The sequence below is a fragment of the Musca autumnalis genome, unplaced genomic scaffold (assembly GCF_047663935.1).
Source record: "Musca autumnalis isolate F117 unplaced genomic scaffold, ASM4766393v1 scaffold_3, whole genome shotgun sequence".
NCBI lineage: Eukaryota > Metazoa > Arthropoda > Insecta > Diptera > Muscidae > Musca > Musca autumnalis.
This window is the reverse complement of record NW_027411866.1, coordinates 70,970,076-70,997,547: the sequence shown is the minus strand read 5'-3', so window position 1 is coordinate 70,997,547 and position 27,472 is coordinate 70,970,076. Positions and strand designations below refer to the sequence as shown.

Here is a 27,472-nt window from a genome sequence, read left to right as displayed (position 1 = left end):
TCTTGAAATTTGGAATGGGAATCAAGTTTGGGAAGTGTTGTTATTATAAGCAAATGGTTTTGGAAGTTCGTACTTATGTGTACGAGAAGTACTAAATTTGGTACAATTTGGATTTGGGTGAATGAATAGAGCTGAATTCATACTTATGTGTACGAAGACTACTAAATGGTACTACAATTTGGTAAAATTTGGTTTTGGATGAATAGATAGATCTGGAATCCTGAAATTTGGAATTAATAGTACATTTAGACTATGCTGGATTTAGCAAATCCAGTGGATTTAAGTTGTCATTTTCATACAATTTATGTCAAATAAAACCAGATAATTGCTAAATCCAGCACAGTCTAAATCAGGCATAAGATTACTTATGCAGTGTAGGATTGAGGTAGTTTCGGAAATTCGTACTTATGGGTACGGAAAGTACTAAATGGTACTAGGTTCGGTACATTTTGGATTTTGGTGAACAGAGGTGGAATCCTGAAATTTATAATTAAGATTACTTATGGGTACTTTACACGGTATGTTTTTTACATATGAGTTGTCACTTTGCATATACATTTTGTATGGGAGAAGTGACAACTCACTGTATATAATAAAAAATATTTATTTTAAAATATTTAAAATGTTGAATTGTTTACAAATTTTGAAATTTTAAATTATTTTTGTTATAGCAATTCTGTTGTTTTATCTCCTATGAAAATTAATTGAAGTACACTTTTCGCAGGTTAGAATTCAGTTCTTTAGTCCCTGTTTATACAGGGAAAGTTGATGGGAAAGAAAATTGAGTTTATGGGCGAGGGAGTAGAGAGGAATAAGAGGGGGTACACACACCTCTGTATTGGCAAATTCTTTTTTGTTTCGTTTTTCTTCGTATACAACCTGAAGTTGGCTGCAGATATGTTTTTGCATTTTCTTTCATTTCATTTTCTCTGTCGAGAAACAAACAACAGCGGAGACAATTGAAAAAAAAAAACATTTGGAGGAAAAGCTATTCGAAATAAGTGGAAATATTAAAATTAATCACACACGTCCATTTTTATTTTTCATTACAATTTTGCCTTGGCTTTGTTTTTGAACGGCGCAATGAGAAAATTAGTGTGAAGAAGAATAAGAAAAATTATAAAATTGACACAAACATGATTTCCGTGTCTAAACAACAAGGAAATTTTAAAAGAAATTGAGAAGAAAAATTTTCTTTCCAGTTTGAATGTCTAAACACGGTCTTATGTTTGGTTTACATTCGGCGTCTTTTCGTGATTTCGAAGGTGTTTCGTGATTTCGCGCGGAATCAAGCAAAAATTATCATGATTTCGCATACAAAAATGAAATCATCTAATTTCGTGATTTCAGCGAAATCAACATCGAAATCACAGTACACATGTGGTCTGTTCCACTACTGCAAGAATCTACTAATTTTTACTATTTATTTCGATAACATAAAGGAAAAAATGTTATCGTAGTAAAAAATAGTAGCTTCTTGCAGGTTCTGGAACAGAGCAATGATATACGACCCTGTTTGTGACTGAAAAAGTACCAAAAGTTGCAACACTTTTCACGTATCACAATAAACAAGGTAGATGGTCAACTGCTGCAACAAAAAATTTTAGAATCAACATTTTTAAACAATGTGAAAAAAATATTAGATTACTTTGTTACAATGCTATATTTCTTTGCGTTCTCGTACTTTTTAATGGTAATGTTAGAAAAAAGAGGGAAATGTCTAAAATTGCTTCCCCATACAAATTTCTTAAAAAATACGGGAAGGGAAAAATGACGGAAATTGCAAAAACTGCAGCAAATCAACGTATCAGTTATCGTATTTAGATGATAATGAACATGTTGTTAGTTTCTACTATGCCAAAATTGTATGGCAGAAAACAAGAGAATAGGGTGTTAAGGCCTCGCTACATAAGCTGCTTTGCCTGATTGCCTTGCTTACCTGCTTCATTTCTGACGTAATAAAAATAATAGAATAAAGACGAAATTTCGAACTGGGTTGCCATCAGTTGGAAATTGGGTCGGCCTTCTTTGTTCTTTTATTTTTTATTGAAGCAGCAAAGCAAGGCAATCAGGCAGAGCAGCTTATGTACGCAGGCCTTTATTCGGCGCTATTTTTGTTTAAAGAGAAGTGTAAGTCTTGCTAGACTTCGGAGCACGGGAACGGGTTCTATACATAATAATTTTCGAAATAAAGTTGTAAAGCTCTATTTATTTATTATTATATTAACTTGTAGTAAATACAATGTTAATAAGACATAGCATTGGCTACTACGGCCATCATCTAAAATGTAAAGCTCTATATTGTCGTATATTTTTGATGACTAATTCAATTTGCAACAACTTGTTTTGAAAATTCATGTTCGATCAGCTGCGCATATGCATCTACCTTGATCATTGTGATATGTTTAAAAATAAATGTAAACACGGGGATGTATTTCAGGATTTCGTGAAATCCAGTGGATTTTAGAGCGCAAGTGTAAACTTGACATTATTCAAGGTTATACTTACTTACTTACTTAGCTGGCCCATTACAGAACATTTGTTCTATAGGCCGAACTAAGAAGAGATCTCCATTCCTCTCTATTTGTTGCTTTGCTCTCTGGAATACCGCGCCTTTTCATCTCAACATCCACTTGTTTGCGCCATCTATTCCTTGGCCTGCCAATTCTGCGTGCACCGCCATGTGGCATGTATTCATACGCCTTTTTAGCGGGTTCATCATCGCTCATTCTTATGATATGGCCTAGCCAACGCAATCGCTGCATCTCGATACGTTTAACAATATTGATGTCGTTGTATAGCAGATACAGCTCGTGGTTCATGCGACGTCGATATTCACCGTCAACGCAGATTGGTCCGTAGATCTTTCGAAGAATTTTTCTCTCAAACACACCAAGCACTGCCATGTCTGCTTGCGCAAGTACCCAGGCTTCGGAGCCATACATCAGCACGGGTAGTATCAGTGTTTTGTAGAGCGTTATTTTTGTTTGACGAGATGTGGCTTTGTTTTTAAACTGCTTACTTAATCCAAAGTAGCATCTGTTGGCCAATACAATTCTTCTTTTTATTTCACAACTGATGTCGTTTGTTGTGTTGACGGAGGTGCCGAGGTAGACGAAGTCTTTTACTACCTCAATATTATAGGAACCAACTTCCACAGTCGGTCCGAGCTCAATGGACGCATTGCGCGTCGACACCATCAACTTGGTCTTCTCACCGTTTACCGCCAGACCCACTTTAGCAGATTCTCCTTCGACCTTTATAAAGGTATCAGTTACTTCTTTTACTGATCGACCCATGATGTCTATATCATCAGCATAAGCAAGTAACATGTGACTATTGGTGTAGATTGTGCCACTTCTTTTGACGTTTGCCTCTCGTATAACCTTTTCTAGCAGGATGTTGAAGAGGTCACACGAAAGGCTGTCTCCTTGTCTGAAACCTCTTTTGGTACCAAACTCTTCGGAGAGGTTCTTTCCTATTTTAACTGAGGACCTCGTGTCAGTAAAAGTCATTTTACAAAGCCGGATGAGCTTTGCGGGAATACCAAATTCAGACATGGCTTGGAATACCTTTGAGCGCAGCGGACTGTCGAAGGCTGCTTTATAATCGACAAAAAGGTGGTAGGTGTCGATCTGCATCTCTTGGGTCTTCTCCAGGATTTGCCGCAGGGTAAATATCTGGTCAATGGTGGACTTGCCAGGTCTAAAGCCGCATTGGTATGGTCCAATAATCTCGTTGACCATTGGCTTTAGTCGTTCGCACAATATCCCTGACACGATCTTGTAGGCAATAGGGAGTAGACTTATGCCCCTATAGTTAGAGCATACAGTCTTATCTCCCTTCTTGTGGACGGGGCACAGGATACTCAGGTTCCAATCGTCGGGTACTCGTTCTTCCTGCCAGATGGTGCTAACTAGCTGATGAATACACCTTATCAGCGTGTCGCCTCCGGTTTTGAACAGCTCGGCTGGTAAGCCATCGGCCCCTGCTGCCTTATTATTCTTCAGCCGATTTATTGCTGTCTTTACCTCATCTTGGCTGGGCAGTATACATTCAATACCATCTTCTGGGATTGGGACTGTGGTATCTTCATCTTCTTCGCTGCTATTGGATACCAACAGATTTGAAAAATGTTCTTTCCATATCCTGAGTATACTATCTGTATCAGTTACCAAATTACCTTGCTGGTCTCTACAGAAGGATGTGCCTGTACCAAAGCCATCAGTTTGATGCTTGACTCTTTGGTAGAATTTTCGGACTTCATTCTGGCTCCTGTACATCTCGATTTTTTCACACTCCCGCTTTTCCATCTCTCTCTTTTTCCTGCGGAAAAGACGTTTCTCCTCTCTCCTTTTCTCCCTGTATCTCTCTCGTGCGCTACGCGTTGCTACGGATTGTAAAGTAGCCTTATATGCCGCATTTTTCTCTTCGGTGGCAGCACGACACTCCTCATCATACCATGGATTCCTTGGTGGAGGTCTCTGGTATCCAAGTATGGATTTTGCGGCTGTTTGCATGGAGTGGGCAATGCTTTGCCATTACGCTGATATGTTATCGGGATGAGGAGGGCTTTGATTAAGCAATTGGGCTAGTTGAGTGGAATATGCTGTGGCTATCTGTTGTGATTGCAGCTTACCGATGTCTAACTTTCGTGTTGTGTCTGCTCTGCACCTTCTCTATAAAGAAGTGCGAACATTCCAGGTGCAGATTCGCAGATCATGGTCCTTAAAACGTTTGCGGGGTTCGTCAACTTTAGAGGGGTTTGTTTTTCTTTTCTTTCGTTTTTTCATAGTAGGCTGTTTTTTCTAGGGGAGGGTTACTAACCCGACGCCCAAACCCAAGTTTTTAACGTTCTTATGGGTGAACGCGCGGCACATGTTAGCTCACTACCTTTAACGGGTGTTAAAGGCAGTTCCCCAGGTGACACCACGGGGAGGTCAGTGTCCACTTGGGATGAAAGAGGGACCAAGATAAATCCTGGGCTTTGCCATGTTAAAACCGGTCAGGACCGTTCCTTGGTATCTTCCATCCCCTACGTCACCCATTCAAGGTTATACCCATGGCAAATATACCCATGGCAAATATATGGTCTGTTCCTTTACTTCTGAAAATGGTAAAACCGGCAAAAGTAGTAAAAGTTGAAAACTGCTCCCATATGAATTGTATTGTGTCTGAAGTAAAGGAACGCTTTTCGAGTAAAAAGTTGTAAAACTTGAAGATTCTTGAACGTAAAGGAACAGGGCTATAGAAGGTAGCCGATTCGGCGAATTGCTACAACAAAGCAACTTTTGCCCATGGTACAATAATAAAGGTAGATGCATCGGCGAATTGCTACAACAAAGCAACTTTTTTTGTAATGTAAACTGTCAAAATTTTCGCCAAATAGTCTCTTGTTGTCTCTTTTTATCGCTTGTGTTTGTCTATAAAGTGTAGACATGCTATCTCTTACTTACCGAATCATATGGTTTTTTGTTTTGATTTTTCATGGCGAATTCCTAGTTTTTTGAAGTTTTAGATTCGATCAGCTGGGCTGAGGCATCTGCCTTTCTAATTGTACCATGCTTTTGCCGTAACATAATACGTCAAAATTTGTAAAGAGAATCAATTCGCCTTGGCGCTTAAATTTGCAGCGATTTAGCTTTGGCCAATCAGAACAAGATGTTTGTTTACATTTCACAATTACAACAATTTTATTTGACATTTCATGTTCAATCAGCTGATACGAGTCGGCTACCTTCTTTAATGTGCCTTGCCCATGGCCCAATTACAGGTCCTCCAGCAACATCAGATGATTTCGATTTTAGCTGTCAAAATTCATATTTGACAGTTGAATTCGCTGTGAGGTATAGAAATGTCAAAGTGTACAGAAACAGGTAGATGTATCTCTAAAAAAGGAAATAAATTAACTTAATGTTGTAGACGTAAAATGTCAACATTTGTTGTGTTTTGTATGAGAATTTAATTTACAATAACTTATTTTAGCAGTTGAAGTTCGATCAGCTGGTATATTCGGTTTCGTCAAACAAAAATAAATCTTTTTCAACTTTTCCTCGGAAAATGTTTTGAATGTATCTACCTGAATTGACAGAAAAGAAATTCGCCTCAAAATTGTTTTCGCTTTTGTTTATGAATTTTGACTTTTAAAATCTTTGTTTTTCTTTGAATTCGCTTGGTGGAGGACCTGTAATTGGGCCATGGTTACACCAAATACAACTCAGTAAAGTTACAAAAACCCTGTTCGAGAATTAAAAATTTTTTACAATTTTTACCACTTTATATGAAAATCGTTTACGACTTTTACCACTTTATAAAGTACGGGAACAGGCCAAAAGTTAAACTTGGTCTGTTCCTTTACTTTAAAAAATGGTAACAGTGGCAAAAAATGGTAAAAGTGGTGAACTGGTCTCATATAAATTGTATGCGTGCTAAAGTAAAGGAACGCTTTGCAGGTTAAAAATGGTAAGAAATGGTAACCTCAGGCAGGTAAAGGAACAGAGCTACTGTTCACATGGTACAATTAGAAAGGTAGATGCCTCAGCCCAGCTGATCGAATCTAAAACTTCAAAAAACTAGGAATTCGCCATGAAAAATCAAAACTAAAAACCATATGATTCGGTAAGTAAGAGATAGCATGTCTACACTTTATAGACAAACACAAGCGATAAAAAGAGACAACAAGAGACTATTTGGCGAAAATTTTGACAGTTTACATTACAAAAAAAGTTGCTTTGTTGTAGCAATTCGCCGATACATCTACCTTTCTTATTATGGTACAATAACTGTTCATCATCATGGTACAATAATACAGGTAGCATTATCAAGCCAGCTGATGGTAACATAATGTGTCAATTGCATTGAATTTATGTCAAATTTTGACATCTTATGTTACCAACAATTGCCGATGCGGCTACCTGTGTATTTGTACCATGTTCATCATGTACAATGAAAGCTGTGTTCCAGAACTAAAAAGTTTTTACAATTTTTACGACTTTTACACATTTTACTCGAAAAAGCGTTCCCGTACACAAAAAAGTTGTAAAATGTTCAATTCTATTTAAACAAAAATGGCACTGAATGACACTCTCTTTAAAAACTTTTTACACGACAAATTTAGGCGAGTAAAAAAATAGTAACATGGTTGCCGGCGTCTGATTGGCTGATACGCCGACTTTGACATTTGTTCCAGTTTTTTGACGTATTTTCCATTTTTCCGTTCCCGAACTATTTCAGAAAACTTGTGTGTAAGAACAAATTTTTTGCAGTTCTCTCTTTTACGAGTTTTACCATTAAAAAGTACGGGAACGAAGCTGAAGATTGGATGATTTTGTACATACATACATATGTAATACATAGCCGACCAAGAAGAGGGCACACAAAATTCTCAATATGTGTGTTCGTTTACTGAAAATTTGTACGAATTATTACTGGAAGTTGTTCGTTTACTCTACAGTACAATGCAAAAGACCTTAGTCGTTTACAAGAAGTTACTGGACTTGTACAAATTCGTTCAAATTGTTGAGTAAACGAACACACCTAATATTGGCAAATTTTGACAGTGTGCATGGTACAATTAAAAAGGTAGAAACAAAGGCGAATTGCTACAACAAAGCAACTTTTTTTGTAATGTAAAATGTCAAAATTTTCGCCAAATGATCTCTTGTTGTCTCTTTTTATCGCTTGTGTTTGTCTGTAAAGTGTAGACATGCAATCTCTTACTTACTGAATCATATGGTTTACTGTTTTGATTTTTCATGGCGAATTCCTAGTTTTTTGACGTTTTAGATTCGATCAGCTGGGCTGAGGCATCTACCTTTCTAATTGTACCATGACAGTGTGTTAGTAAGGTTGTAAGCACGCATGCTGCAAAACAAAAACAAATCAAAACATTTGCTATCTTTTGTGTGCTCTTTCGTGTGTGTGTGAATTACCGAAAAACTTCGTAACTTCCATGATACAATTACTTAGGTAGAAACATCGGCGAATTGCTACAACAAAGCAACTTTTTTTGTAATGTAAACTGTCAAAATTTTCGCCGAATGGTTTCTTGTTGTCTCTTTTTATCACTTGTGTTTGTACAGTGAAGTGAACACATGCTATCTCTTACTTACCGAATCATATGGTTGTTTGTTTTGATTTTTCATAGCGAATTCCTAGTTTTTTTGACGTTTTAGATTCGATCAGCTGGGCTGAGGCATCTACCTAAGTAATTGTACCATGGTAACTTCCAAGGCAAATATCATGGTACAATTAGAAAGGTAGATGCCTCAGCCCAGCTGATCGAATCTAAAACGTCAGAAAACTAGGAATTCGCCATGAAAAATCAAAACAATAAACCATATGATTCAGTAAGTAAGAGATTGCATGTATACACTTTACAGACAAACACAAGCGATAAAAAGAGACAACAAGAGATCATTTGGCGAAAATTTTGACATTTTACATTACAAAAAAAGTTGCTTTGTTGTAGCAATTCGCCGTTGTTTCTACCTTTTTAATTGTACCATGGCAAATATAGAAGGTAGCCGATTCGGCGAATTGCTACAAAGCAACTTTTGCCCATGGTACATGGTACAATAAGAAAGGTAGATGCATCGGCGAATTGCTACAACAAAGCAACTTTTTTTGTAATGTACACTGTCAAAATTTCCGCCAAATGGTCTCTTGTTGTCTCTTTTTACCGCTTGTGTTTGCCTATAAAGTGTAGACATGCTATCTCTTACTTACCGAATCATATGTTTTTTGTTTTGATTTTTCATGGCGAATTCCTAGTTTTTTGACGTAACATAATACGTCAAAATTTGTAAAGAGAATCAATTCGCCTTGGCGCTTAAATTTGCAGCGTTTTAGCTTCGGCCAATCCATGGTACAATTACTTAGGTAGAAACATCGGCGAATTGCTACAACAAAGCAACTTTTGCCCATGGTACAATAAGAAAGGTAGATGCATCGGCGAATTGCTACAACAAAGCAACTTTTTTTGTAATGTAAACTGTCAAAATTTTCGCCAAATGGTCTCTTGTTGTCTCTTTTTATCGCTTGTGTTTGTCTCATGGTACAATAAGAAAGGTAGATGCATCGGCGAATTGCTACAACAAAGCAACTTTTTTGCAATGTAAACTGTCAAAATTTTCGCCGAATGGTCCCTTGTTGTCTCTTTTTATCGCCTGTGTTTGTCTATAAAGTGTAGACATGCTATCTCTTACATACCGAATCATATGGTTTTTTGTTTTGATTTTTCAGGGCGAATTCATAGTTTTTTGACGTTTTATTATATTCGCTCTAACAGGCAAAATTTCAAAAAAAAAATAATAATAATTATAAATAAAAAACAAGCTGAGCCCGGCTGGGATTTGAACCACACAGAGAACCCATTCAACAGTCGATATGTCTGAAGAGCTGCCAAACTAACAGCGAAACTAGTCACATAATTTGGTGGCTGTGTGGGTTCGAGTCCTTGGCTTTCCTTTTTCACTTGCAAACAAAATTTCGATCATCAAACTTAACTCTAAACGAGAAAATTAATAAAAATCATTAAAAATGATCTTCGCTCTAACAGGCACATCCTTGAAAACATACATATGTATGAAAAAATGTTGTCACGGCGTGTTATGCTTAGTTTACATTTGGCGTCGTTTCGTGATTTCGAAGGCGTTTCGTGATTTCGCGCGGAATCAAGCAAAATTTTTCATGATTTCGCATACAAAAATGAAATCATCTCATTTCGTGATTTCAGCGAAATCAACATCGAAATCACAGTACACATGATATACAATCCTGCTTTTGCCTAAAAAAGTACCAAAAGTTGCAACACTTTTCACGTATCACAATAAACAAGGTAGATGGCAATTGCTGCAACAAAAAATTTTAGTGTCAAAATTTGTAAACAATGTGAAAAAAATATTAAATTACTTTGTTACAATGCTATTTTTCATTGTGTTCCCGTACTTTTTTAATGGTAATGTTAGAAAAAGAGCGAATTGTCAAAAATTGCTTCCCAATACAAATTTCTTAAAAAATACGGGAACGAAAAAATTACGGAAATTGCAAAAACTCCATCATAAACGTCAAAATCAACGTATCAGCTATCATATTAGATGCCAATGAACATGCTTGCTGCTAGTTTCTACTAGGCCAAAATTGTATGGCGAAAACAGGAGAAGAGGGTGTTATTCGGCGCTATTTTTTTTTAAAGATAAGTGCAAGTCTTGCTAGATTTCGGAGTACGGGAACGCATTTTTAGCACTAAACGGGAAAACTACTGCAAGTACTAATATTGTGCAGGTTCTGAGCACAACTTTTACCTATCAAAATTTATTATAACGATGTCTCAACAATAAAATCATTTTTTTTATTTTTTCATTTGTTAGTACTATACACAATTAATACGATATATAGATAATTTTACGATAAGTTTCAAATAAAGTTGTAAAGTTCTATATTGTCGTATATTTTTGATGATTTGTTTTGAAATTTCCTGTTGCGATCAGCTGCGCATATGCATCTACCTTGATCATTGTGATATGTTTGAAATCAACAAAAAATAAATGTAAACATCGGGGTGTATTTCAGGATTTCGTGAAATCCAGTGGATTTTGGAGCGCAAGTGTAAACTTGGCATTACAATGCTATTTTTCATTGTGTTCCCGTACTTTTTTAATGGTAATGTTAGAAAAAGAGCGAATTGTCAAAAATTGCTTCCCAATACAAATTTCTTAAAGAATACGGGAACGAAAAAATGACGGAAATTGCAAAAACTCCATCATAAACGTCAAAATTAACGTATCAGCTATCATATTAGATGCCAATGAACATGCTTGCTGCTAGTTTATACTAGGCCAAAATTGTATGGCAGAAAACAGGAGAAGAGGGTGTTATTCGGCGCTATTTTTGTTTAAAGATAAGTGCAAGTCTTGCTAGATTTCGGAGTACGGGAACGCATTTTTAGCACTAAACGGGAAAACTACTGCAAGTACTAATATTGTGCAGGTTCTGAGCACAACTTTTACCTATCAAAATTTATTATAACGATGTCTCAACAATAAAATCATTTTTTATTTTTTCATTTGTTAGTACTATACACAATTAATACGATATATAGATAATTTTACGATAAGTTTCCAAATAAAGTTGTAAAGTTCTATATTGTCGTATATTTTTGATGATTAATTCAATTTACAACAACTTGTTTTGAAATTTCGTGTTCGATCATCTGCGCATATGCATCTACCTTGATCATTGTGATATGTTTGAAATCAACAAAAAATAAATGTAAACATTGGGGTGTATTTCAGGATTTCGTGAAATCCAGTGGATTTTGGAGCGCAAGTGTAAACTTGGCATTAGCGTTCAAAGCCAAACTCATAACTTCAAAGGCAGCGCAAAAAAAGCGGTTGTCATGAAAAATACAATTCAATGGCCAAATATACGTTATTGTATAAAAACATATTAGCATTTGAAAAACCAAAAGTTCGAGGACATAGAAGCCATCATCATCAAGTTTAACTCTAAATGAGAAAATTAATAAAAATCATTAAAAATGATCTTTGCTCTAACAGGTTGACCACACTGTCGTCCGAATGGGGTTGTGTTAATGATGTCGAAACGAATGAAATAAAAAGTAATTAAAAAAAAAATAAGTTTCAATGTTTTATTTATAAAATGCACTTAAAAATAGAAAATAATTTGTCGCTTAGCCTCAATAAGTATATTCTTCCTCATGATGGAATCTCTCAAATATAACGCTTGCCGTTTAATTTTGCCACCATTTTTAATTTAAATGCAAGCATTTTATTTGAGAGATTCCATCATGAGGAACTATATGATGCTAAGCGACAAATTATTTTCTAGTTTTAAGTGCATTTATAAATAAAACACTGAAACTTAATTTTTTAAATTATTTTAAACTTTTTAGTAAATACATTTTTATCACTGAGAAGTCTATTACCAAATTACAGTCAATTTAGGCCGAAAATGTAGATAAAAACTTTAAATTGCCTGAAATCGAGTGGTACCGTTATATGGGGGCTACACCAAAATCTGACCCATGTCCATAATTTTTGGTGGAGGAGTTTCTGTACAAATGGCAACTCCAAATGGCAATTTACAGCCAATTTGGGCTAAAAATGGAGATAAAATCTTCATAATACTTGAAATCGGGTGGTACCACTATATGGGGGCTATATCAAAACCTGGACCTATGTCAACAGTTTTTGGTGGAGAAGTTGCTGTACCATTGGGGACTCCAAATGCCAAGTTACAGCCAATTCGGCCTCAAAATGAAGATAAAATCTTCATAATACTTGAAATCGGGTGGTACCGCTATATGGGGGCTATACCAAAACCTGTACCTATGTCCATCATTTTTAGTGAGGAAGTTTCTGTACCATTGGGAACTCCAAATGCCAAGTTACAGCCAAGTCTTGCTAAAAATGAAGATAAAATCCTTAAAACAATTGAAATCGGATGGTAACACTATATGGGGGCTATACCAAAATTTTTGGTGGAGAAATATCTGTATCATTGGAAATCCCAAATGCCAAATGACAGCTAATTCGAGCAAAAATGAAGATAAAATCCTCAAAACACCTGAAATCGGGTGGTACCGCTATGTGGGGGCTGTAGGAAAAGTTGGGCCCATATTCATGTACTGTCTTCCAAATATGAAAAGTGCGCAAAGTTTCAGTTCGATTGGTCAACTGCAACTGTGTTAAAAATAAGGGTGACTTCCGAATCGTAAGTTTCTTTGTAATCGTGCATGAAACTAGGGGTTATTAGATCGAGTTCCCCACTACTGCAATTTCATAAAATTACTCTAGTATGGAACTCGATTTAAGAACCCCTAGTTTCATGCACGAATACAAAGCAACTGACGATTCGGAAGTCACCCTCATTTTTAACACAGTTGCAGTTGACCATACAAAGCAACTGACGAGTCGGAACCAGCCCTGAGTTAATATATTTGAACTAAATCGGGTGTTACCGCTATATGGGGCTATATGAAAAAATGGGCCCAAATTGGTTTTGGCTTCATATTCATGTACAGGGCAATCATGAATAAAAATTCCGTGCGGAATTGTTTCCTTTCCCCAATTTTACAATTTTTTATTTCCATAATTATGTCCAAAAAGAGAATATTTTTGTCGATTCGGGGAAAATATTCCATAATTAAGTGATTCTAGTAGTGTTTCAACATTTTAAAATATTGATTTTAAAGGAATTTCACTTTTTAAAATTATTTTCCGTGCGGAAAATTCCGAGGGTAATATTCATGATTGCCCTGGTATTGCCATCAAAATCTGTAGTGTGCAAAGTTTCAGTTCGATTGATCAACTGCAACTGTGTTAAAAATGAGCTACTATATTTGAACTAAATGGACACCAAAGCAAGTTTAATAAAATACTGTAATAAAACAAAATTGTTATATTTTTATACGGAATATTAGACGCATTTATTAACCATTTCAATTAGCTGCACTTGCGCTGCTTATTTTGCAAATACTCTTCTTCATCAGTGGACTCGTCATAAATATCTTCGGGTTTAATATTTCGAGTTGTGGATAGTATGACATTTGGGCCTTTGGTGGCAATATTGCTATTTTCTAAAACAAAGATAAAGTTACAAATCTTCTAATATACAAAATTATACATTGACGTTAGAGTGGAGAATCTGGCTGACTTCCGAAAGTCCGATGCTTTGTACATAAATATCTTAATGAGAAGTATTGTACTCCAAAACGGCATTGTTGCGCATTTGAAACGCCGAATACACACACAATAAGCAACAGGTAGAAAACTGATGCATCAGGCCGATTTTGCAAAGGTGTGTATTTTCGAATGCGAATGAAACAACGCGGTTTTATGACGTTTCGAAAGTTAGCCTCTCTTAATTATTGTCGTGGATCTCTTCCTACTTACAAGACAGATCCCAGTTTGTTTTGTTTGAAGATTACAAATCAAAGTTGATTAGTGTTCCATCTGGTGTTCCACAAGGGAGTCATCTAGGTCCAGTTTTATTCTTACTATTTGTTAATGATTTACCTTCATCGGTACACAATTCAAAATTACTTATGTATGCAGATGATGTTAAAATCTACTATACTCATAAGTCTCAAGAAAGTATTGATCTACTTCAAAACGATCTAAATAGCTTCGCTCTGTGGTGTGATTTTAACAACATGGATTTAAACCTAAAAAAATGTAAACATATGTGCTTTACCAGGAATTATCCAATTTCAGGTTATTATAACATTAATGGGACAGATTTGATGTCCGTAGTATCGTTTATTGATCTCGGCATTTTAATGGATCCAAAACTAGATTTTAATAATCACATTATATCAATGGTGAATAAAGCAAATGGTGTATTAGGTTTTATAAAACGATGGGCTAAGGAATTTTCAGACCCATATGTTACTAAGCAATTATTTGTTTCCCTTGTTAGGCCCATATTAGAATATGGGTCAGTAATATGGGATCCTTACTATGGAATCTATGCCGATAAAATAGAATCTGTTCAAAAACAGTTCTTACTCTTTGCCTTGAGAAGTTTTCATTGGAATAGTGACTTTGTCCTTCCTCCATACACTAGCAGGCTAAAATTAATACGATTACCCACATTAAAAAGCAGACGCATAATGATGAATACTATTTTTGTACTTAACATTTTAAATGGCAATATACCTTCAGACTTCCTTATTTCTTCTATTAGATTAAATGTTCCTATTAGATGTAGTAGAAACTATCAAATATTGTATACTGATTTTCATCGCACGAATTATTTGTCACGTGAACCAGTAAGTAGAATGTGTAGTGATTTCAATTTTTTGTATAGTAACATAGACTTTGGCATGAACATTGACATCATTAAGTCTAGACTAATTTCTTTCTTGAACCCATAAGTTCTTAATCTTAGTAATTATATAAACTAACCGGCTGTTGGAAATATAATCTGTAGCTGGTATTCAATGATCACTTAGCATCCACCATTATCCGGATTTTGGTGTGTACGCGATCCCTACGTTCAAAGGGAGGTCGCCCCCTCGGTTCGGTAGGGGTGGGAATGAGTGGCGTTGGGAACGATCGATTAAAAAAAAAAAAAAAAAAAAAAAAAAAGCAAAGACTTTTGCATATACACATACTTTCTTCTACACGTCTAATTTCGTCGTCAGTATCACTTCCGGAAGAAGTATCCTTTCCAATATGCTGTTTTGATGCTGATTCATCTAAGTCGTAGAGTGACAATGTTTCATTTCGTTCTTCCGATTCACTCCTATTACTTTCGCCTACACATATTTATTAAATGTGGTTATTATTGTTATCATAAAATAGGTTTAGTTTTCATTACCTATATTAGATTGTTGCAATGTTTCGTCAAATATCTCCTCGTCGCTTTCCGGTTTCGTTAATTCATCACTGTCTAAAGCAAATCTTCTCGACGGTATGTATTTTTTAGAGTTGTAACATTTTTCTATCCAGGAACGTGTTACGATTTTACCACTACCCTTCACTTGGTTGTATTTTGGTGTATTCTTAAAAGCACATCTGGAGTAAATAGTAAAATATTGTATTTGTATGTAATTATGCACCATCGTACGAAATAAGGTAATCGCAGCGGCAAAATTGGGACAAATATACTATTAGTGACGCAAATTCACTTACAAACCTTTGCCAATAATTGGTCTGTTCCTTTACTTTTAAAAATGAAAAAAGTGGCAATAGTAGCAAAAGTTGTGAACTGCTCTGATATGAGTTGTATGGTATCTAAAGGGAACGCTTTTCAGATCATACATTGTATACAAAATTTATTGTAATTCATACAATTGCAATCCATAAATGTGAAATTGTATATATATTGACGTCTACGATAATCTTATTTCAACAAGTTGTCTGTTCCAGAACTGCAAAAATCTACTAATATTTACTATTTTTTTCGACGACATAAAGGAACATTTGTTATCGTAATAACAAATTGTAGATTCTTGCAGGTTCTGGAATAGGCATATGGATGCCGTAATTCGTTCCTTTATCAAATTAACATTATTTTGTTGGAATTTTTAAAGAAATTTCGGAGCAAGTTCAATTAGTGGCTGGATTTGAAACTTTTTCCGCAGAAAGTTTTCAAAAATTAAATTTTTGTCGAAAATAGACGGCCTTCTTTTTTTTTTTGTCAAAAATCATATGGTTTTCCGAACATTCGAAGCCTATATCTCGGGGAATACGAACTTCCCCCACATGATATATATGTTGGCGTAATCAGCATTTCAAGACCTACCTGTGGACAAAATATCATAATTTTCTGAGTCCAGCCACTAAATTCATCTTATGCCGAAATATCTCCACCTTTAGGTAAAACTACGATATTGTTATCGAATACGACATACATTAAATGAGTGCAAGTATTGTCCCAGTCTCCTTTATACTGTGCACCTAAAGCTAATGCTTTGGTTCTCAAATTCGCTCGTTCAGGGTTCTGAATACCACTAATAACTAAAACTACTCCTTTAAGTAGTTGATTAAATGGTTTGTATTTTGTTTCCAAAGATTTGATTTTCTTGGCTGGTCTAGTATTGGGGGAACTAGATCGTTTCTTCGCAGACTCTTTAGTTGTTGAACCAGATCCTCCGCCAAAACCTGGGGAATGATCTGACCTTTGGCTTACACCCTCAGTTTTATTATCGCTTGTAGTTCGCTTTTCTTTCACATCTACTGATTTCCTTTTTTCCTTCTGTTTTAATTCCTCCTGCTTTTTTACTTCAAGTTTTCTTCTTTCTTTTTCTGCTTCAATTTCTTTTGCTAGCCGAACTTCCTTTGCTGAATTATCTGTATCATCTGACTTACCAAAAACAGATCATCTCCATTTCTGTCTCGGATTTCAATATTTGCGTTAACGCTAGGACGATTAGTTTTTGTTTTTTCAACCAATTCTGCTCGATGTTTTATGCTGCTATTGGCCGCATTTCGTATCGCAGCTGCTGTGGACTGCTCTTTGGCACCTTTGCTCGTCTTCCATCGATTGAACAAACTTGAAGCACCTTCATTTTCGGAATCAGGTGAGTCCTCTCGTAATTTGAATTTTCCAATTTGAAGAGGACTTGGTTTTCTCTCGATTTCGGTTTCTATTTTCTCTGTGAGGACCAACCCAGTAGTTTTTGGAGTGCTAGCTGCTGCCACATGCACTTTAATAAATGATAGCCCATATTGAACGTGCTTGTTAAACGGCTGTGTGCAAATTATTTTAACTTGGGACCACTTTTTTTCCAATGCACTTGATACTAATCCATCTTCGCCAAAGCACCTGACTCTATTTGGATTGTTCGAATTTCTACTCTCGATTGGTGTCATAAATGAACAGGTAATTAATATTTCCTAAAATACAACTGACATCGTTATTTTGCGGATAATAAGCTACTAAACGATGAAATTTACGGTAAAATCTTCAGGAGCCGAACTCGATTTCCCAACCAGTACTTCTATGAAGGCTGAATGTTCATTACCAATATCAATTCCAGTGATTTTTTGAGGTTCTTCTAGTTCAAGTATAACGTAGGCCGATTTCTCTCCAACTGACTTGGTCTTCCACTTCTTGGCTTGTGACGGCCTTATCAAATTTTCAGCCGAATGTTGCTAAAAGAAAGGCATTTTTCAAAAAGAAAGGTAGTCTTAAATTAGAAGAAGAGTATTAATATACATACAACATCCGCACTGCTAACTTCACGAATCCTTGAAAATTTGGCAAATGGCATCTGTACTGAACTGTTTATAAATTTCCGAAGCAAAACTTAAATGACCGCGTAAATGTTGTAGTTTGATTTACAGAATATTCATTTTTCCTTCTTTAACTGTATGTAAGTATTGCTTTTTTATGTTCAATATAAAATTGTAAATACCCAAATTAAACTTTTTTAAGATTCCTAAATGTTAGTATGTATTATTTGTTATTTAATTTAAAAGCCTCCAAAACTCAATCTTTTCTGTTCGTCTTTCACTTTGTTCATATTCGAATAGGGATAGGTAAGTCGACTTTCGATTAATCGATTAGTCGACTTTTTGCATTTAAAAGTCTAAAGAGCAGTACACATTGTCAGTTTTGAATGTCAATATTTCGCAGTTATCGATAACTGTCCAACCGTCCAGCAACCACAAAACATTTTGTGGTTGCATGATGAATGACAAAAATCAACGGCCACACTAGCAAGCACCAACAAAGCTGTCATTCAAAACTGGCAATGTGTACTCAGCTTAAAAATCGTGACCTGCGTGAAGTTAGCGACGTCGCCAACTTTCGATAACACAGAGTTATCGAAATTCACAGGGTGACACAGAACGTCAAAAATTCACATTTAGTACTATTTTTGCAACCCTGCTGACGAAAAAAGTTAGCGACGAATATTATAATTAATTAATTTTATAAAATTATGAATGAAAAACTCTAAAAACAATCCATCTTATTATAAATAATAACATTTAAGTAATTTTCAAGAGTTAAATGTACGTCAATGTTACCAAACCATATCAAATAACGCATTGTTTTGAACCTAAAATTGACCGGTGGTCAGGACAGAGAATCGCCTCGTCCAAACTGAATGCATGGAATGAAAGAAAGAGTCCCAGAGAACATTTCCTCATACTAGGAATATTCAATTTCAGTTTTTTGTAGAACAAAGTTGTCGATTTTCCGTTTTCCAACTGGTGGTCAGGACAGAGAATCGCCTCTGGAATCTTCAATATACAAACCTCGTCCAAACTGACTGCATGGAATGAAAGATAGAGTCCCATAGAACATTTCCTCATACTAGGAATATTCAATTTCAGTTTTTTGTAGAACAAAGTTGTAACGTTCAGGGACGTGTGTGACACGATAGATGGTTAGGCCATGGTGGCAAGAGGCTTAACATTGTTCTGGTATACCGGCTACATTCAGTCGGCCACACACTACGTACAAAAAAAGGTATCACAAAAGAAAGTCGTTATCATTGTTGTTGTTGTGTGTTGAAGGGTTGTTGTTGTTGTGGTGGGTACCCCTAGATGGCACTGGGTAACCCTCTGCCCTCCCATGGGTTCCAGCGAACCCCCATATGGGCCTCGGGAAATATGAGGACCCCCAAAATAGAGTTAACTGAACCTCCCCCTCTACTCTACCTCATTTAGAATATTTAAATTGCAGGCATATTGATCATTTCATAATTCATCACATCAAGTGTGTTGTTTATTAAATAAAGTTCTTAAAGATAGTTCCGGTGTTCTATATTAGATGTATTTAATAGCATTCGCCGTTAGATTTTGATTAAAATTTAACAAGAAAAAAAAATAATAAAGAAAATCAAGGATATTGACTATTAGATGTCAATCCCAACTCATAATGCAATAATCTTTCTGGTTAAGATTTAAAGAAAATATCGTTTAAAATAAGTACTTTGGTGTTAACCCTACCTACTGAGCTCAAAGGTAGTCTAAACTGAGAAGTGATAATAATATCGTATTTCCTTTTCAATGTGTAATCCGAGATGGGATAAACATTAACAATTTCAAAACAAATAGTTAACGCCGAAAAGGCATAATCTTAATGTTAAGGGAAGGGGTAACAATTCAGAAAAATATAAAAAAATAAAAAAAATATATATATTTTTGGACAGTATAAGCTTATAGCTATGGAAAGGGGTAACAATTCAGAAAAATAAAAAAAATAAAAAAAAAATATGACCGGATAAGTATAACCTTAATGCTACGGGATGGGGTAACAATAAGGGCGTGAACCTACGTATTATTCTCTTACTCCTATAGGAACTATGTGGCAGTATATGTATATGTATTGTACCTATATAATGTCAAGATGTAATAAAGTTTTACCATGAGACAAAACGTATTTTCATACGCCCATGCCTTCAGAACATATTTACCAAGCACAATATGAGTGAGTAGTAAGGGTATACTTAATCTTTTCAGGACCATATACTATTCTGAAAATGTGGTTACAGTTTGTAGGGATTTTGTAAGTTGGAATTCCACCAACAAAGGGTGACAAAATCGGCATCAAAATTTGATACTGGTAATCGGTTTGAAGTTTAAAGAAAAAAAGGTAAATATCGGAATGAGAATTTATGTTTAATGGGCCACGCAGCCAATTTCGCCTTTACCACTAACGATTTCGAATTTCACTCCAAGATGCTATTATTTGACAGCTTCGATATTTATCTGAATGTTTTGAGTCAGAATCGAAGGTGTGATCCAATAAAAAAAAATAGATCAATTTCCGAAAATGGTCAGAATAGCAAGACGAAATCACCTTATGTGACTAATTCCGATACGTAACCAATAAAATCTATCAACAAGATCTTAATCTCAATCCCAATGAATATATCCTTTTTTCATATTGATTCGTCGTTCAGATGCACATTTCTTAGACCAGCGACTATAATTTCGAAATCTGACTGTACTCTCGTTGTCACATGGTCTATCTCTGTGACTATCATTCTTCGTTAATGGTGGTAAAAATCAAATCACTAAATACCAGAAGCAGGCTGGTTAATATTCAAACAACCTTGTCACTCGCAACAAAATTCTACAAAATGCACGACGATACCATTTTTTGTTATTAAAATTCACTATTAATTGTGTCGGTATTTACATTCCTTAGGAAAAAAAAATTTCATTAAATTCATTCGCGACTGTACGTCCTATTGTCGTACCGTTATGCACAAGGTGACAAACCGTTATATAAAAAAACTGGCTATATAGTTTACATAAGTAAATACATATACATATACGTTTATGTTGTAGATTTACATACGGCGTAATATGTATATTGTATGAAATAAGGACTAAATAAAGCTTTTCAAGAAAGTTCGGCTGACCGTCGAACCACAATAATAAAATTAAGAATTGCACACCTCCCCGTCTGTGACGGAGAAGGGTGAATATCTTAAGGACAATATATGTATCAGTTGTACTTTCTTTGAGGGTACTTATCTGCATTAAATTTTCCGCTTACTATCTGCATGCTTCCAGAAGGTCCAAAAAAGTATTTGAGGGTCGATTTGCTGATGTCGGGATGACGAGCCTGACGGTGGACAGTGGCTGGTGGTAGTAATTTCTGGCCTAACTGATGTCACGAATTGCGGCTTTCAGCCTCGAATAAAATTTATCGGCAAAGAGGCAAAAACTTCTACTGCGATCCAGTTTCGCAAAAATTCTTATTAAACAGAATCGATCCGGTCACAAGATCCGAGAATTGAGCGATACTGTTGTGGACTAGTACCTCGTATTGTGGAATTCCATTAACTAGGCACGGGGTACAAAAAGATATTTCACTCCCACTAAATATCGATTGATGCAAACTTTTTGCTCCAAGTGTTAGGTGGAGGTTCCCAAAAAGACACCAAAGATATTAAAACACACTGAAACGTTTTTGGTTATGGCCGCTGTATTGTAAATTGCAATTACGTCGTAGATTTGCGGACCGTTATGTTTTCTTGGTGGTGGGGCACGTGTTGCTTTTTTTCTTTTTTTCTTTGCTAGCTGTTTGCATGAAGCTGTAGGGAGAACAAACATTCTTTTTTTAAAAGTTTGCAATTATTTCCACTCGAAATATTTGTCTAGCACAGAACTCACCATAGAAATGTATATTCCACAGCCCGAGGTACGTCGATGTTCTTATTGGGACAGTACGTCCTAAATATCTCACACAATTTCTATCACTTATAATTTTTCTTTATCCAGCAGCAGAAAAATGGCGGCTTAATTTTTGTCTTCGTTTCTCTGCTGTTCTGGGTGTCTTGCTACAACCAACTTTCTGTATAACAATGAATTTGCAAAGTTGGTTGCAGTTTCTTCTTTCTGCATTTTGACATTCCTGACAGGCGTTGCCATATCGTTCAAAAAAAAATTTGAGATCGACGATCGCCCACAATGACAAAAACGTCGTTTGCGTCGTCGCTCATACCCTAGCAAAACTATGCTAGGTTAACATAACAAACCCGAACACGTGGGCGAAGGCCTGCCGAAGCCTCACTGATTCGGGAAGTTAACCGAACTAGGTAAGGGGTGGGGAAGAACTACGACCCTGAGAAAAAAGAATCACAAACAAATTCATAAAAGCCGGGCAATTATTTGGTAGGCACCATATGCTGCAGATCTTTAGAGTGATAGACCCCTATCTTTTTACCCTGTAGGTCTTCAATCTCGTATAAGGACGTTCCTACCTGTCTGGCAACTCTGCACTTCACAAACTTTTGACAGAGTTTGGAATTAAGATGGCGGGCGGCATCACTCAAAATAAAGTTCCGTCTAAGTATTTCCTGTCCCGGTTTGAAAACAATTTCGCGAGATCGAATGTTATAACGCTTCGCCGACTTTTCGTAACAATCGTGCATTTTCGATTTAATCCTATCGCGAACCAATTGCAAAATATCGTGTTTTGGTAATACCTCAACTGTTCCGTCTTCTAAAACCCCAAGTTTATGTGCCAATTCATACTCGCTCGCGTGTGTCACCATGTGTGTGCCAAACAATGAGAAATATGGCGAACAGCCAAGTGTAGTGTGCAAAGTGGATCGCAAGGAACATTCGATTGCGGATAGGTATCTATCCCAATCCCTTTGATCCTCCGAAACATATGTCCTAATCGCCGCGATAATGCTCCGATTGACCCTCTCGGAAGCATTCGCTTGAGGCGCATAAACCGCGTTTCGGATGTGCTTACAACCATACTTTTCGAGAAATGACGTGAATTCGGAAGAAATGAACTGTTTGCCATTATCAGAATGGACTAATTGTGGCACACCAAATTTATGAAAAACTTCCGATTCTAGATATTTTATAACACCTTTTGAATTGGCTTTCGCGAGTGGCTTTAAAAGAACGAATTTTGTTAAATGGTCCAAAACAATAAGTATAAACGCGTTACCTAACCGCGATCTCGGAAACGGCCCAATAAAATCTATGAAAATCTTTTGAAATGGTCGGTCTGTTATGGTTTTATTTCCCATTTTGGCTCTTAATATTTTATTTGGAGCTTTCGACTCCTTACAAAGAACACAACAATTGATAAAATCACGAACTTGTTTTGCCATCTTGGGCCAATAAAAATACTGACGAAGTGCCGCGATCGTCCGTCCTATCCCGCAGTGAAATTTCGTTGAAGACATATGTGCATTTTCGATCAAACTTTGGGTTAATTGAGTTGGAACCCAAAGCTTCCAAGCGAAATTCTCGTGAACGGGTGTACCGTCAGACGGAAGTGTCTTTTTATAAACGAAACCATCAGACACTTTTAAATCCGGAAAATTGTCTTGGTTCTCGAGAACCGCAGCAACCAATTGTGAATACTCTTCACTTTTAAATTCGGGAGAAGACAAGTCAATTAAAGGCTTTTCATTCGTAAACATATTCAATTCATCCAAGTGTACTCGTGATAGTGTATCGGCGACGACGTTCTGAGAACCTTTGCGGTGCTGTATCTCAAAATTAAAAGCCTGAAGCTTCAAACTCCATCTTGCCAACCGTCCGCTGAGATCCTTCTGCCCCATCAGCCATTTCAATGCGCTGTGATCCGTAACTACAGTGAACGGCATAAGTTCAATAAAAGGGCGAAATTTCTTAATGGCACTTATGACCGCTAAACATTCGCGCTCAGTTACACTGTAGTTACGTTCAGCCTTTGAAAGTTGCGCAGAATGAAAGGCGATGGGACGTTCCAGACCTTCAGCATCTAGCTGGAACAAGACCGCACCGAGGCCGATATTAGAAGCGTCGCATTGGACGTAAAGACGCTTATCGAAAACAGGATGATTGAGAACGGGACTGGTAGTCAAAGCTACCTTCAACTTATTAAAAGCTTCAATTGCTGTTTCATCGAAAGAAAAAGTTTTGCCCTTCTTAAGGGTGTTGGTGATTGGAGCTGTGATCTCGGCGTAGTTCTGGATGAATCTCCTGAACCAAGAACACATTCCTAGAAATCGGCGAACCTCTCGAGTCGTCTTAGGAATCGGAATATCTGTAATGGAGTCAATTTTCGACGGGTCCGGCTTAAGTTTGCCCTCACCTACAATGTACCCGAGGTACCTCAACTCTCGGCGACAAAACTTGGACTTCTTTAAGTTAATGGTCAAGTTGGCCCTTGATAGCATCTCACCAACCTTGCGTAGCAGCTCAATGTGGGACTCAAAATCGGGAGATACTACCAGCAAGTCATCGAGATATACGAAGACTTTGTTTTTCAGGTCCGGTGAGATCACACTATCCATTAACCGACATAACCGTTGGGCTGCGTTACACAATCCAAACGGCATGACGGTGAATTGATAGTGCGGTCTCCCCGGCACTGTAAACGCAGTCTTCGGACGACTCTCAGCGGCAAGGGGAACTTGCCAGAAGGCGTCCTTTAAATCGATACTTGAAATGTAGTAGGTGTCCTGAAGGCGGCCTAGCAGAGCGTCAATGAAGGGCAGAGGATAAGCATCCTTCACTGTCACCTCATTCAACTTGCGCGCGTCTAAACACAGCCTATTTTTTTCTCCCCGACGAACGAGAGTGACCGGCGAATTCCACGGAGACGTACTGGGCTCGATTACACCTAAACTCAGCATGCGATCTAACTCCTGATAAATTAATGATTCCACAGCTGTCGACACCGGATAGTGACGCTGCTTAATCGGGACTGCATTCCCTGTATCGATGACATGTTCTTGTAAATGGGTCTTCCCAAGACCAAACTTTTCGAAATCTCGAAAACTTTCTTTAGCTTTTTCAAGCAAAGCTAATTGGTCATCAGATAACAGGTGCATATCGGAATCATCAACTACCGAAGAGATCTCAAGGCTGCTAATGAGCTTAGGTGCAATAGCAAAAACTTTCCAAAAATCGACGCCACAGTACATGGAATTCTCAAGACCAGGTATCAAGTACACATCCATGGTCTTCGTCTTATCATCGAACGTGAGATCAACTTTAACCTTTCCTGCGCAAGAAATTCGCTGTCCACTAGCCGTACCTACACTACACTTATACACCGGAGTAACTTTCAGACTTAATTTATCAACCAAAGAGAAACAATTTTTGCCGAGGCAAGTAACAGAGGCTCCACTGTCGAATAAAGCCAAAACAGATACTCCATTTACTAAAACTTCCCGAAAAGGACGAGGATCATTTGACTTAAAATCAGAAAAGGTAGTGGATGAAACCGAAAGTCGCTGCAATCGTCTACGCCTATAGCGCTCACGAGTTTTCAAAATACGGTTCGAAACAAAAACAGTTGGGTTTGCAGAAATCTCTGAATTAAAAATGCGTTCACGAGTCTTCAGATAATTTGCCATACGGATATGAAACGGCAATGTTAAATCTGGTTTGGTTCTGGCAGAGTTATGAGAAAGTCCGGGTGAAATAGAATTGTCAGGAACAATTGAATCTGTAGAAGTGGAAACATCATGAGAAACTAGTCAGTCCACTGTTTGAGTGGAAACTGATTCGGCCTTAGAAGAAGCAAAAGTGCGACTGTTTTGTTTACAGTTGTTACATTGAGGAGCTGTAACACCAGGTGAACCACAGCGGAAACAAAAAAGAGAACGTTGAGAACTAGTACATTGCTTAAAAGTGTGACCTTTGTCATTACAGTTCCAACAACGCATCGGTTCACTTTTAGAAACACCGGGTGCCTTTGGGCGAAACCTCAACTCTTCAACTTCCTGTACTAAATCATCAAAATCGTTATCATTTATCTCGTTCACCATACGAGTGGGTGGACTTGTCCTAAATCTCGATGAAGATTCTCTTTCAAGAAACTCTTCCGCTTTCCTGACTTCGTTTCTAAATTGTTCCACAGAGTAAAATGTTCCACTAAATGTCAAATGAGCAAGACGGGGTTTCAAACCAGCTTTGAGGATGTCAATAACCTCGAAATCCTTCAAAGGTTCCCTCAACTGTGTACGCAAGTTATTAATGGAATCGATATATTGTGTGGCAGACTCATCTCTTCCCTGCTTCCTATCCATAATCTGTCGCATCACATCTAAGTTGGATTGAAAACGTTGAAATTCATGGACTATGCTGATTTTAAGACTTTCCCAGTTCATGTTTGGATACTGTCGAATCTTTCCCCAATACCATTGGCAAGGACGACCCTCTAGCAAATGATGAAACTCATCGACTAGTTCTTGTTCTGAACAACCATAGCTCCTGCAAAGTCGCTCTACACGAAATATAAAATCTTCAACATTCGGTGTCTTTGGGGTAGCATCAAATTTGATGCCCCACTTGCTGAGGTATGGATGTCTGGGTCTACAAAAATCTTCCCTATAACGATTTGGAACTTCATTGTTACGACTACCTGAACCTGCATGTGCTGTTTCAGTTCGTAAAGGTGGCAACTCTCTGGGCCAATCAATGCTCGGAGAAGGTAATTCACGCCTATCATTTGGATTCCCTGGAGGGACTGTTTTAGAAAAAGCTTCTCTAACTGCAGCAGCAATCGCTGTCTGCATTTCTTTTTTCATGGTTTCAACCATTGATGCTTGGGTGACCTCTAAAGCGGACTGAACAACGTCAAGAACCCCTGTGCTACTAAGTCTATCAACCTGATCGTCATCATTGCCTCGAATTGTCAAAGGACTAAACGAAGGCCTAGTAATGGTACTTGGTTGCTCATTTACTTGCGCAAGGGTAGGTGGACTTGCCAATTCATTTGGTGTCGGCGGATCGTTACCATCAGCGCTAGCAGGGATACCAGTTTCAGTACCTTGTTCCGTTCCAGCAGCTTCTCCTACTGCTTGGCTTGTCGACCTGGTAATAATGCCGTAAGTTTTTGGCTTGGCCCCTGTAGCAGGCTGCATGGTTTCCAAAAACAAAACGAAATCTCCCACAAATCAACAAAAGTTACAAAAAATGTACTTGTACTACTCAGTCCAACAAGAAATTTCAATAAAAAGCTCAAAATCCAAAAATGTCTTCTCTAATGACCGACAGGTTTTCAAAAAAGTAGGTATGATACCATAAATTCAACAAAATACCAAAGATATATAGATGAAACAGTCAATCACGGCCACTGCCTTTAGGTTCCGAAAAGGTACAATATTGAAAATCTCATACGCAACGAAACTCAATATGAAAATTGAATGGTTCCAACAGGTCAGGTATGTTCGAAATGAATCGAATCAAAAATCAATAAATCTTGCAATGTATCTCGAAACCAGAACAAATGCTCAGAAATTCTGTAGAACAGAATAAATCGAGGTAATAAATTATTTTCTCTAGGCTGTGGTAGATCAGTATAAATGTTTGTAAGTCCGGGTAAAATTAGTTCGAATAATATTCGAATAAAGTCTTGGCTGGTAAAAGGAAAAAGAAATAGAACTTCGATAGGCTCTTCAGTTCTCTTCGCCTACCCCTATTGTTCTATGGAGTAGACTGTTCAAACGTAGGAGTGATTGTTGCCGGTTAGAATTTCCTCAAAGAGTTTCTCGAGGTCTCTTCAGTGTATCTTT

General features: G+C 37.1%; 2 protein-coding genes across 2 annotated transcripts; both read right to left on the bottom strand.

The window, feature by feature from the left end:
• Positions 1–13,483: 13,483 nt before the first annotated feature.
• On the bottom strand, positions 13,484–17,995 carry LOC141400112 (DNA repair protein XRCC1-like). The gene is given in 7 exon segments (XM_073979549.1): positions 13,484–14,188; positions 15,140–15,283; positions 15,346–15,542; positions 16,382–16,825; positions 16,828–17,366; positions 17,427–17,624; positions 17,693–17,995. Coding segments are annotated over 7 exon segments (1,593 nt in total). The 5' UTR covers positions 17,744–17,995; the 3' UTR covers positions 13,484–14,168.
• Positions 17,996–19,874: 1,879 nt separating this feature from the next.
• LOC141400111 (uncharacterized) lies at positions 19,875–26,997 on the bottom strand. The gene is made up of 2 exons (XM_073979547.1): positions 21,609–26,997; positions 19,875–21,549 (listed from the first exon to the last, which is right to left on the bottom strand). Exon 1 carries the CDS (start codon positions 26,819–26,821, stop codon positions 25,433–25,435), a length of 1,389 nt encoding a protein of 462 aa, XP_073835648.1. The 5' UTR covers positions 26,822–26,997; the 3' UTR covers positions 19,875–21,549; positions 21,609–25,432.
• Positions 26,998–27,472: the final 475 nt, after the last annotated feature.

What these genes read in the sequence shown, in the direction of transcription:
- LOC141400111 (XM_073979547.1), bottom strand. Translation starts at nt 26,821, where the DNA reads ATGCAGCCTGCTACAGGGGCCAAGCCAAAAACTTACGGCATTATTACC.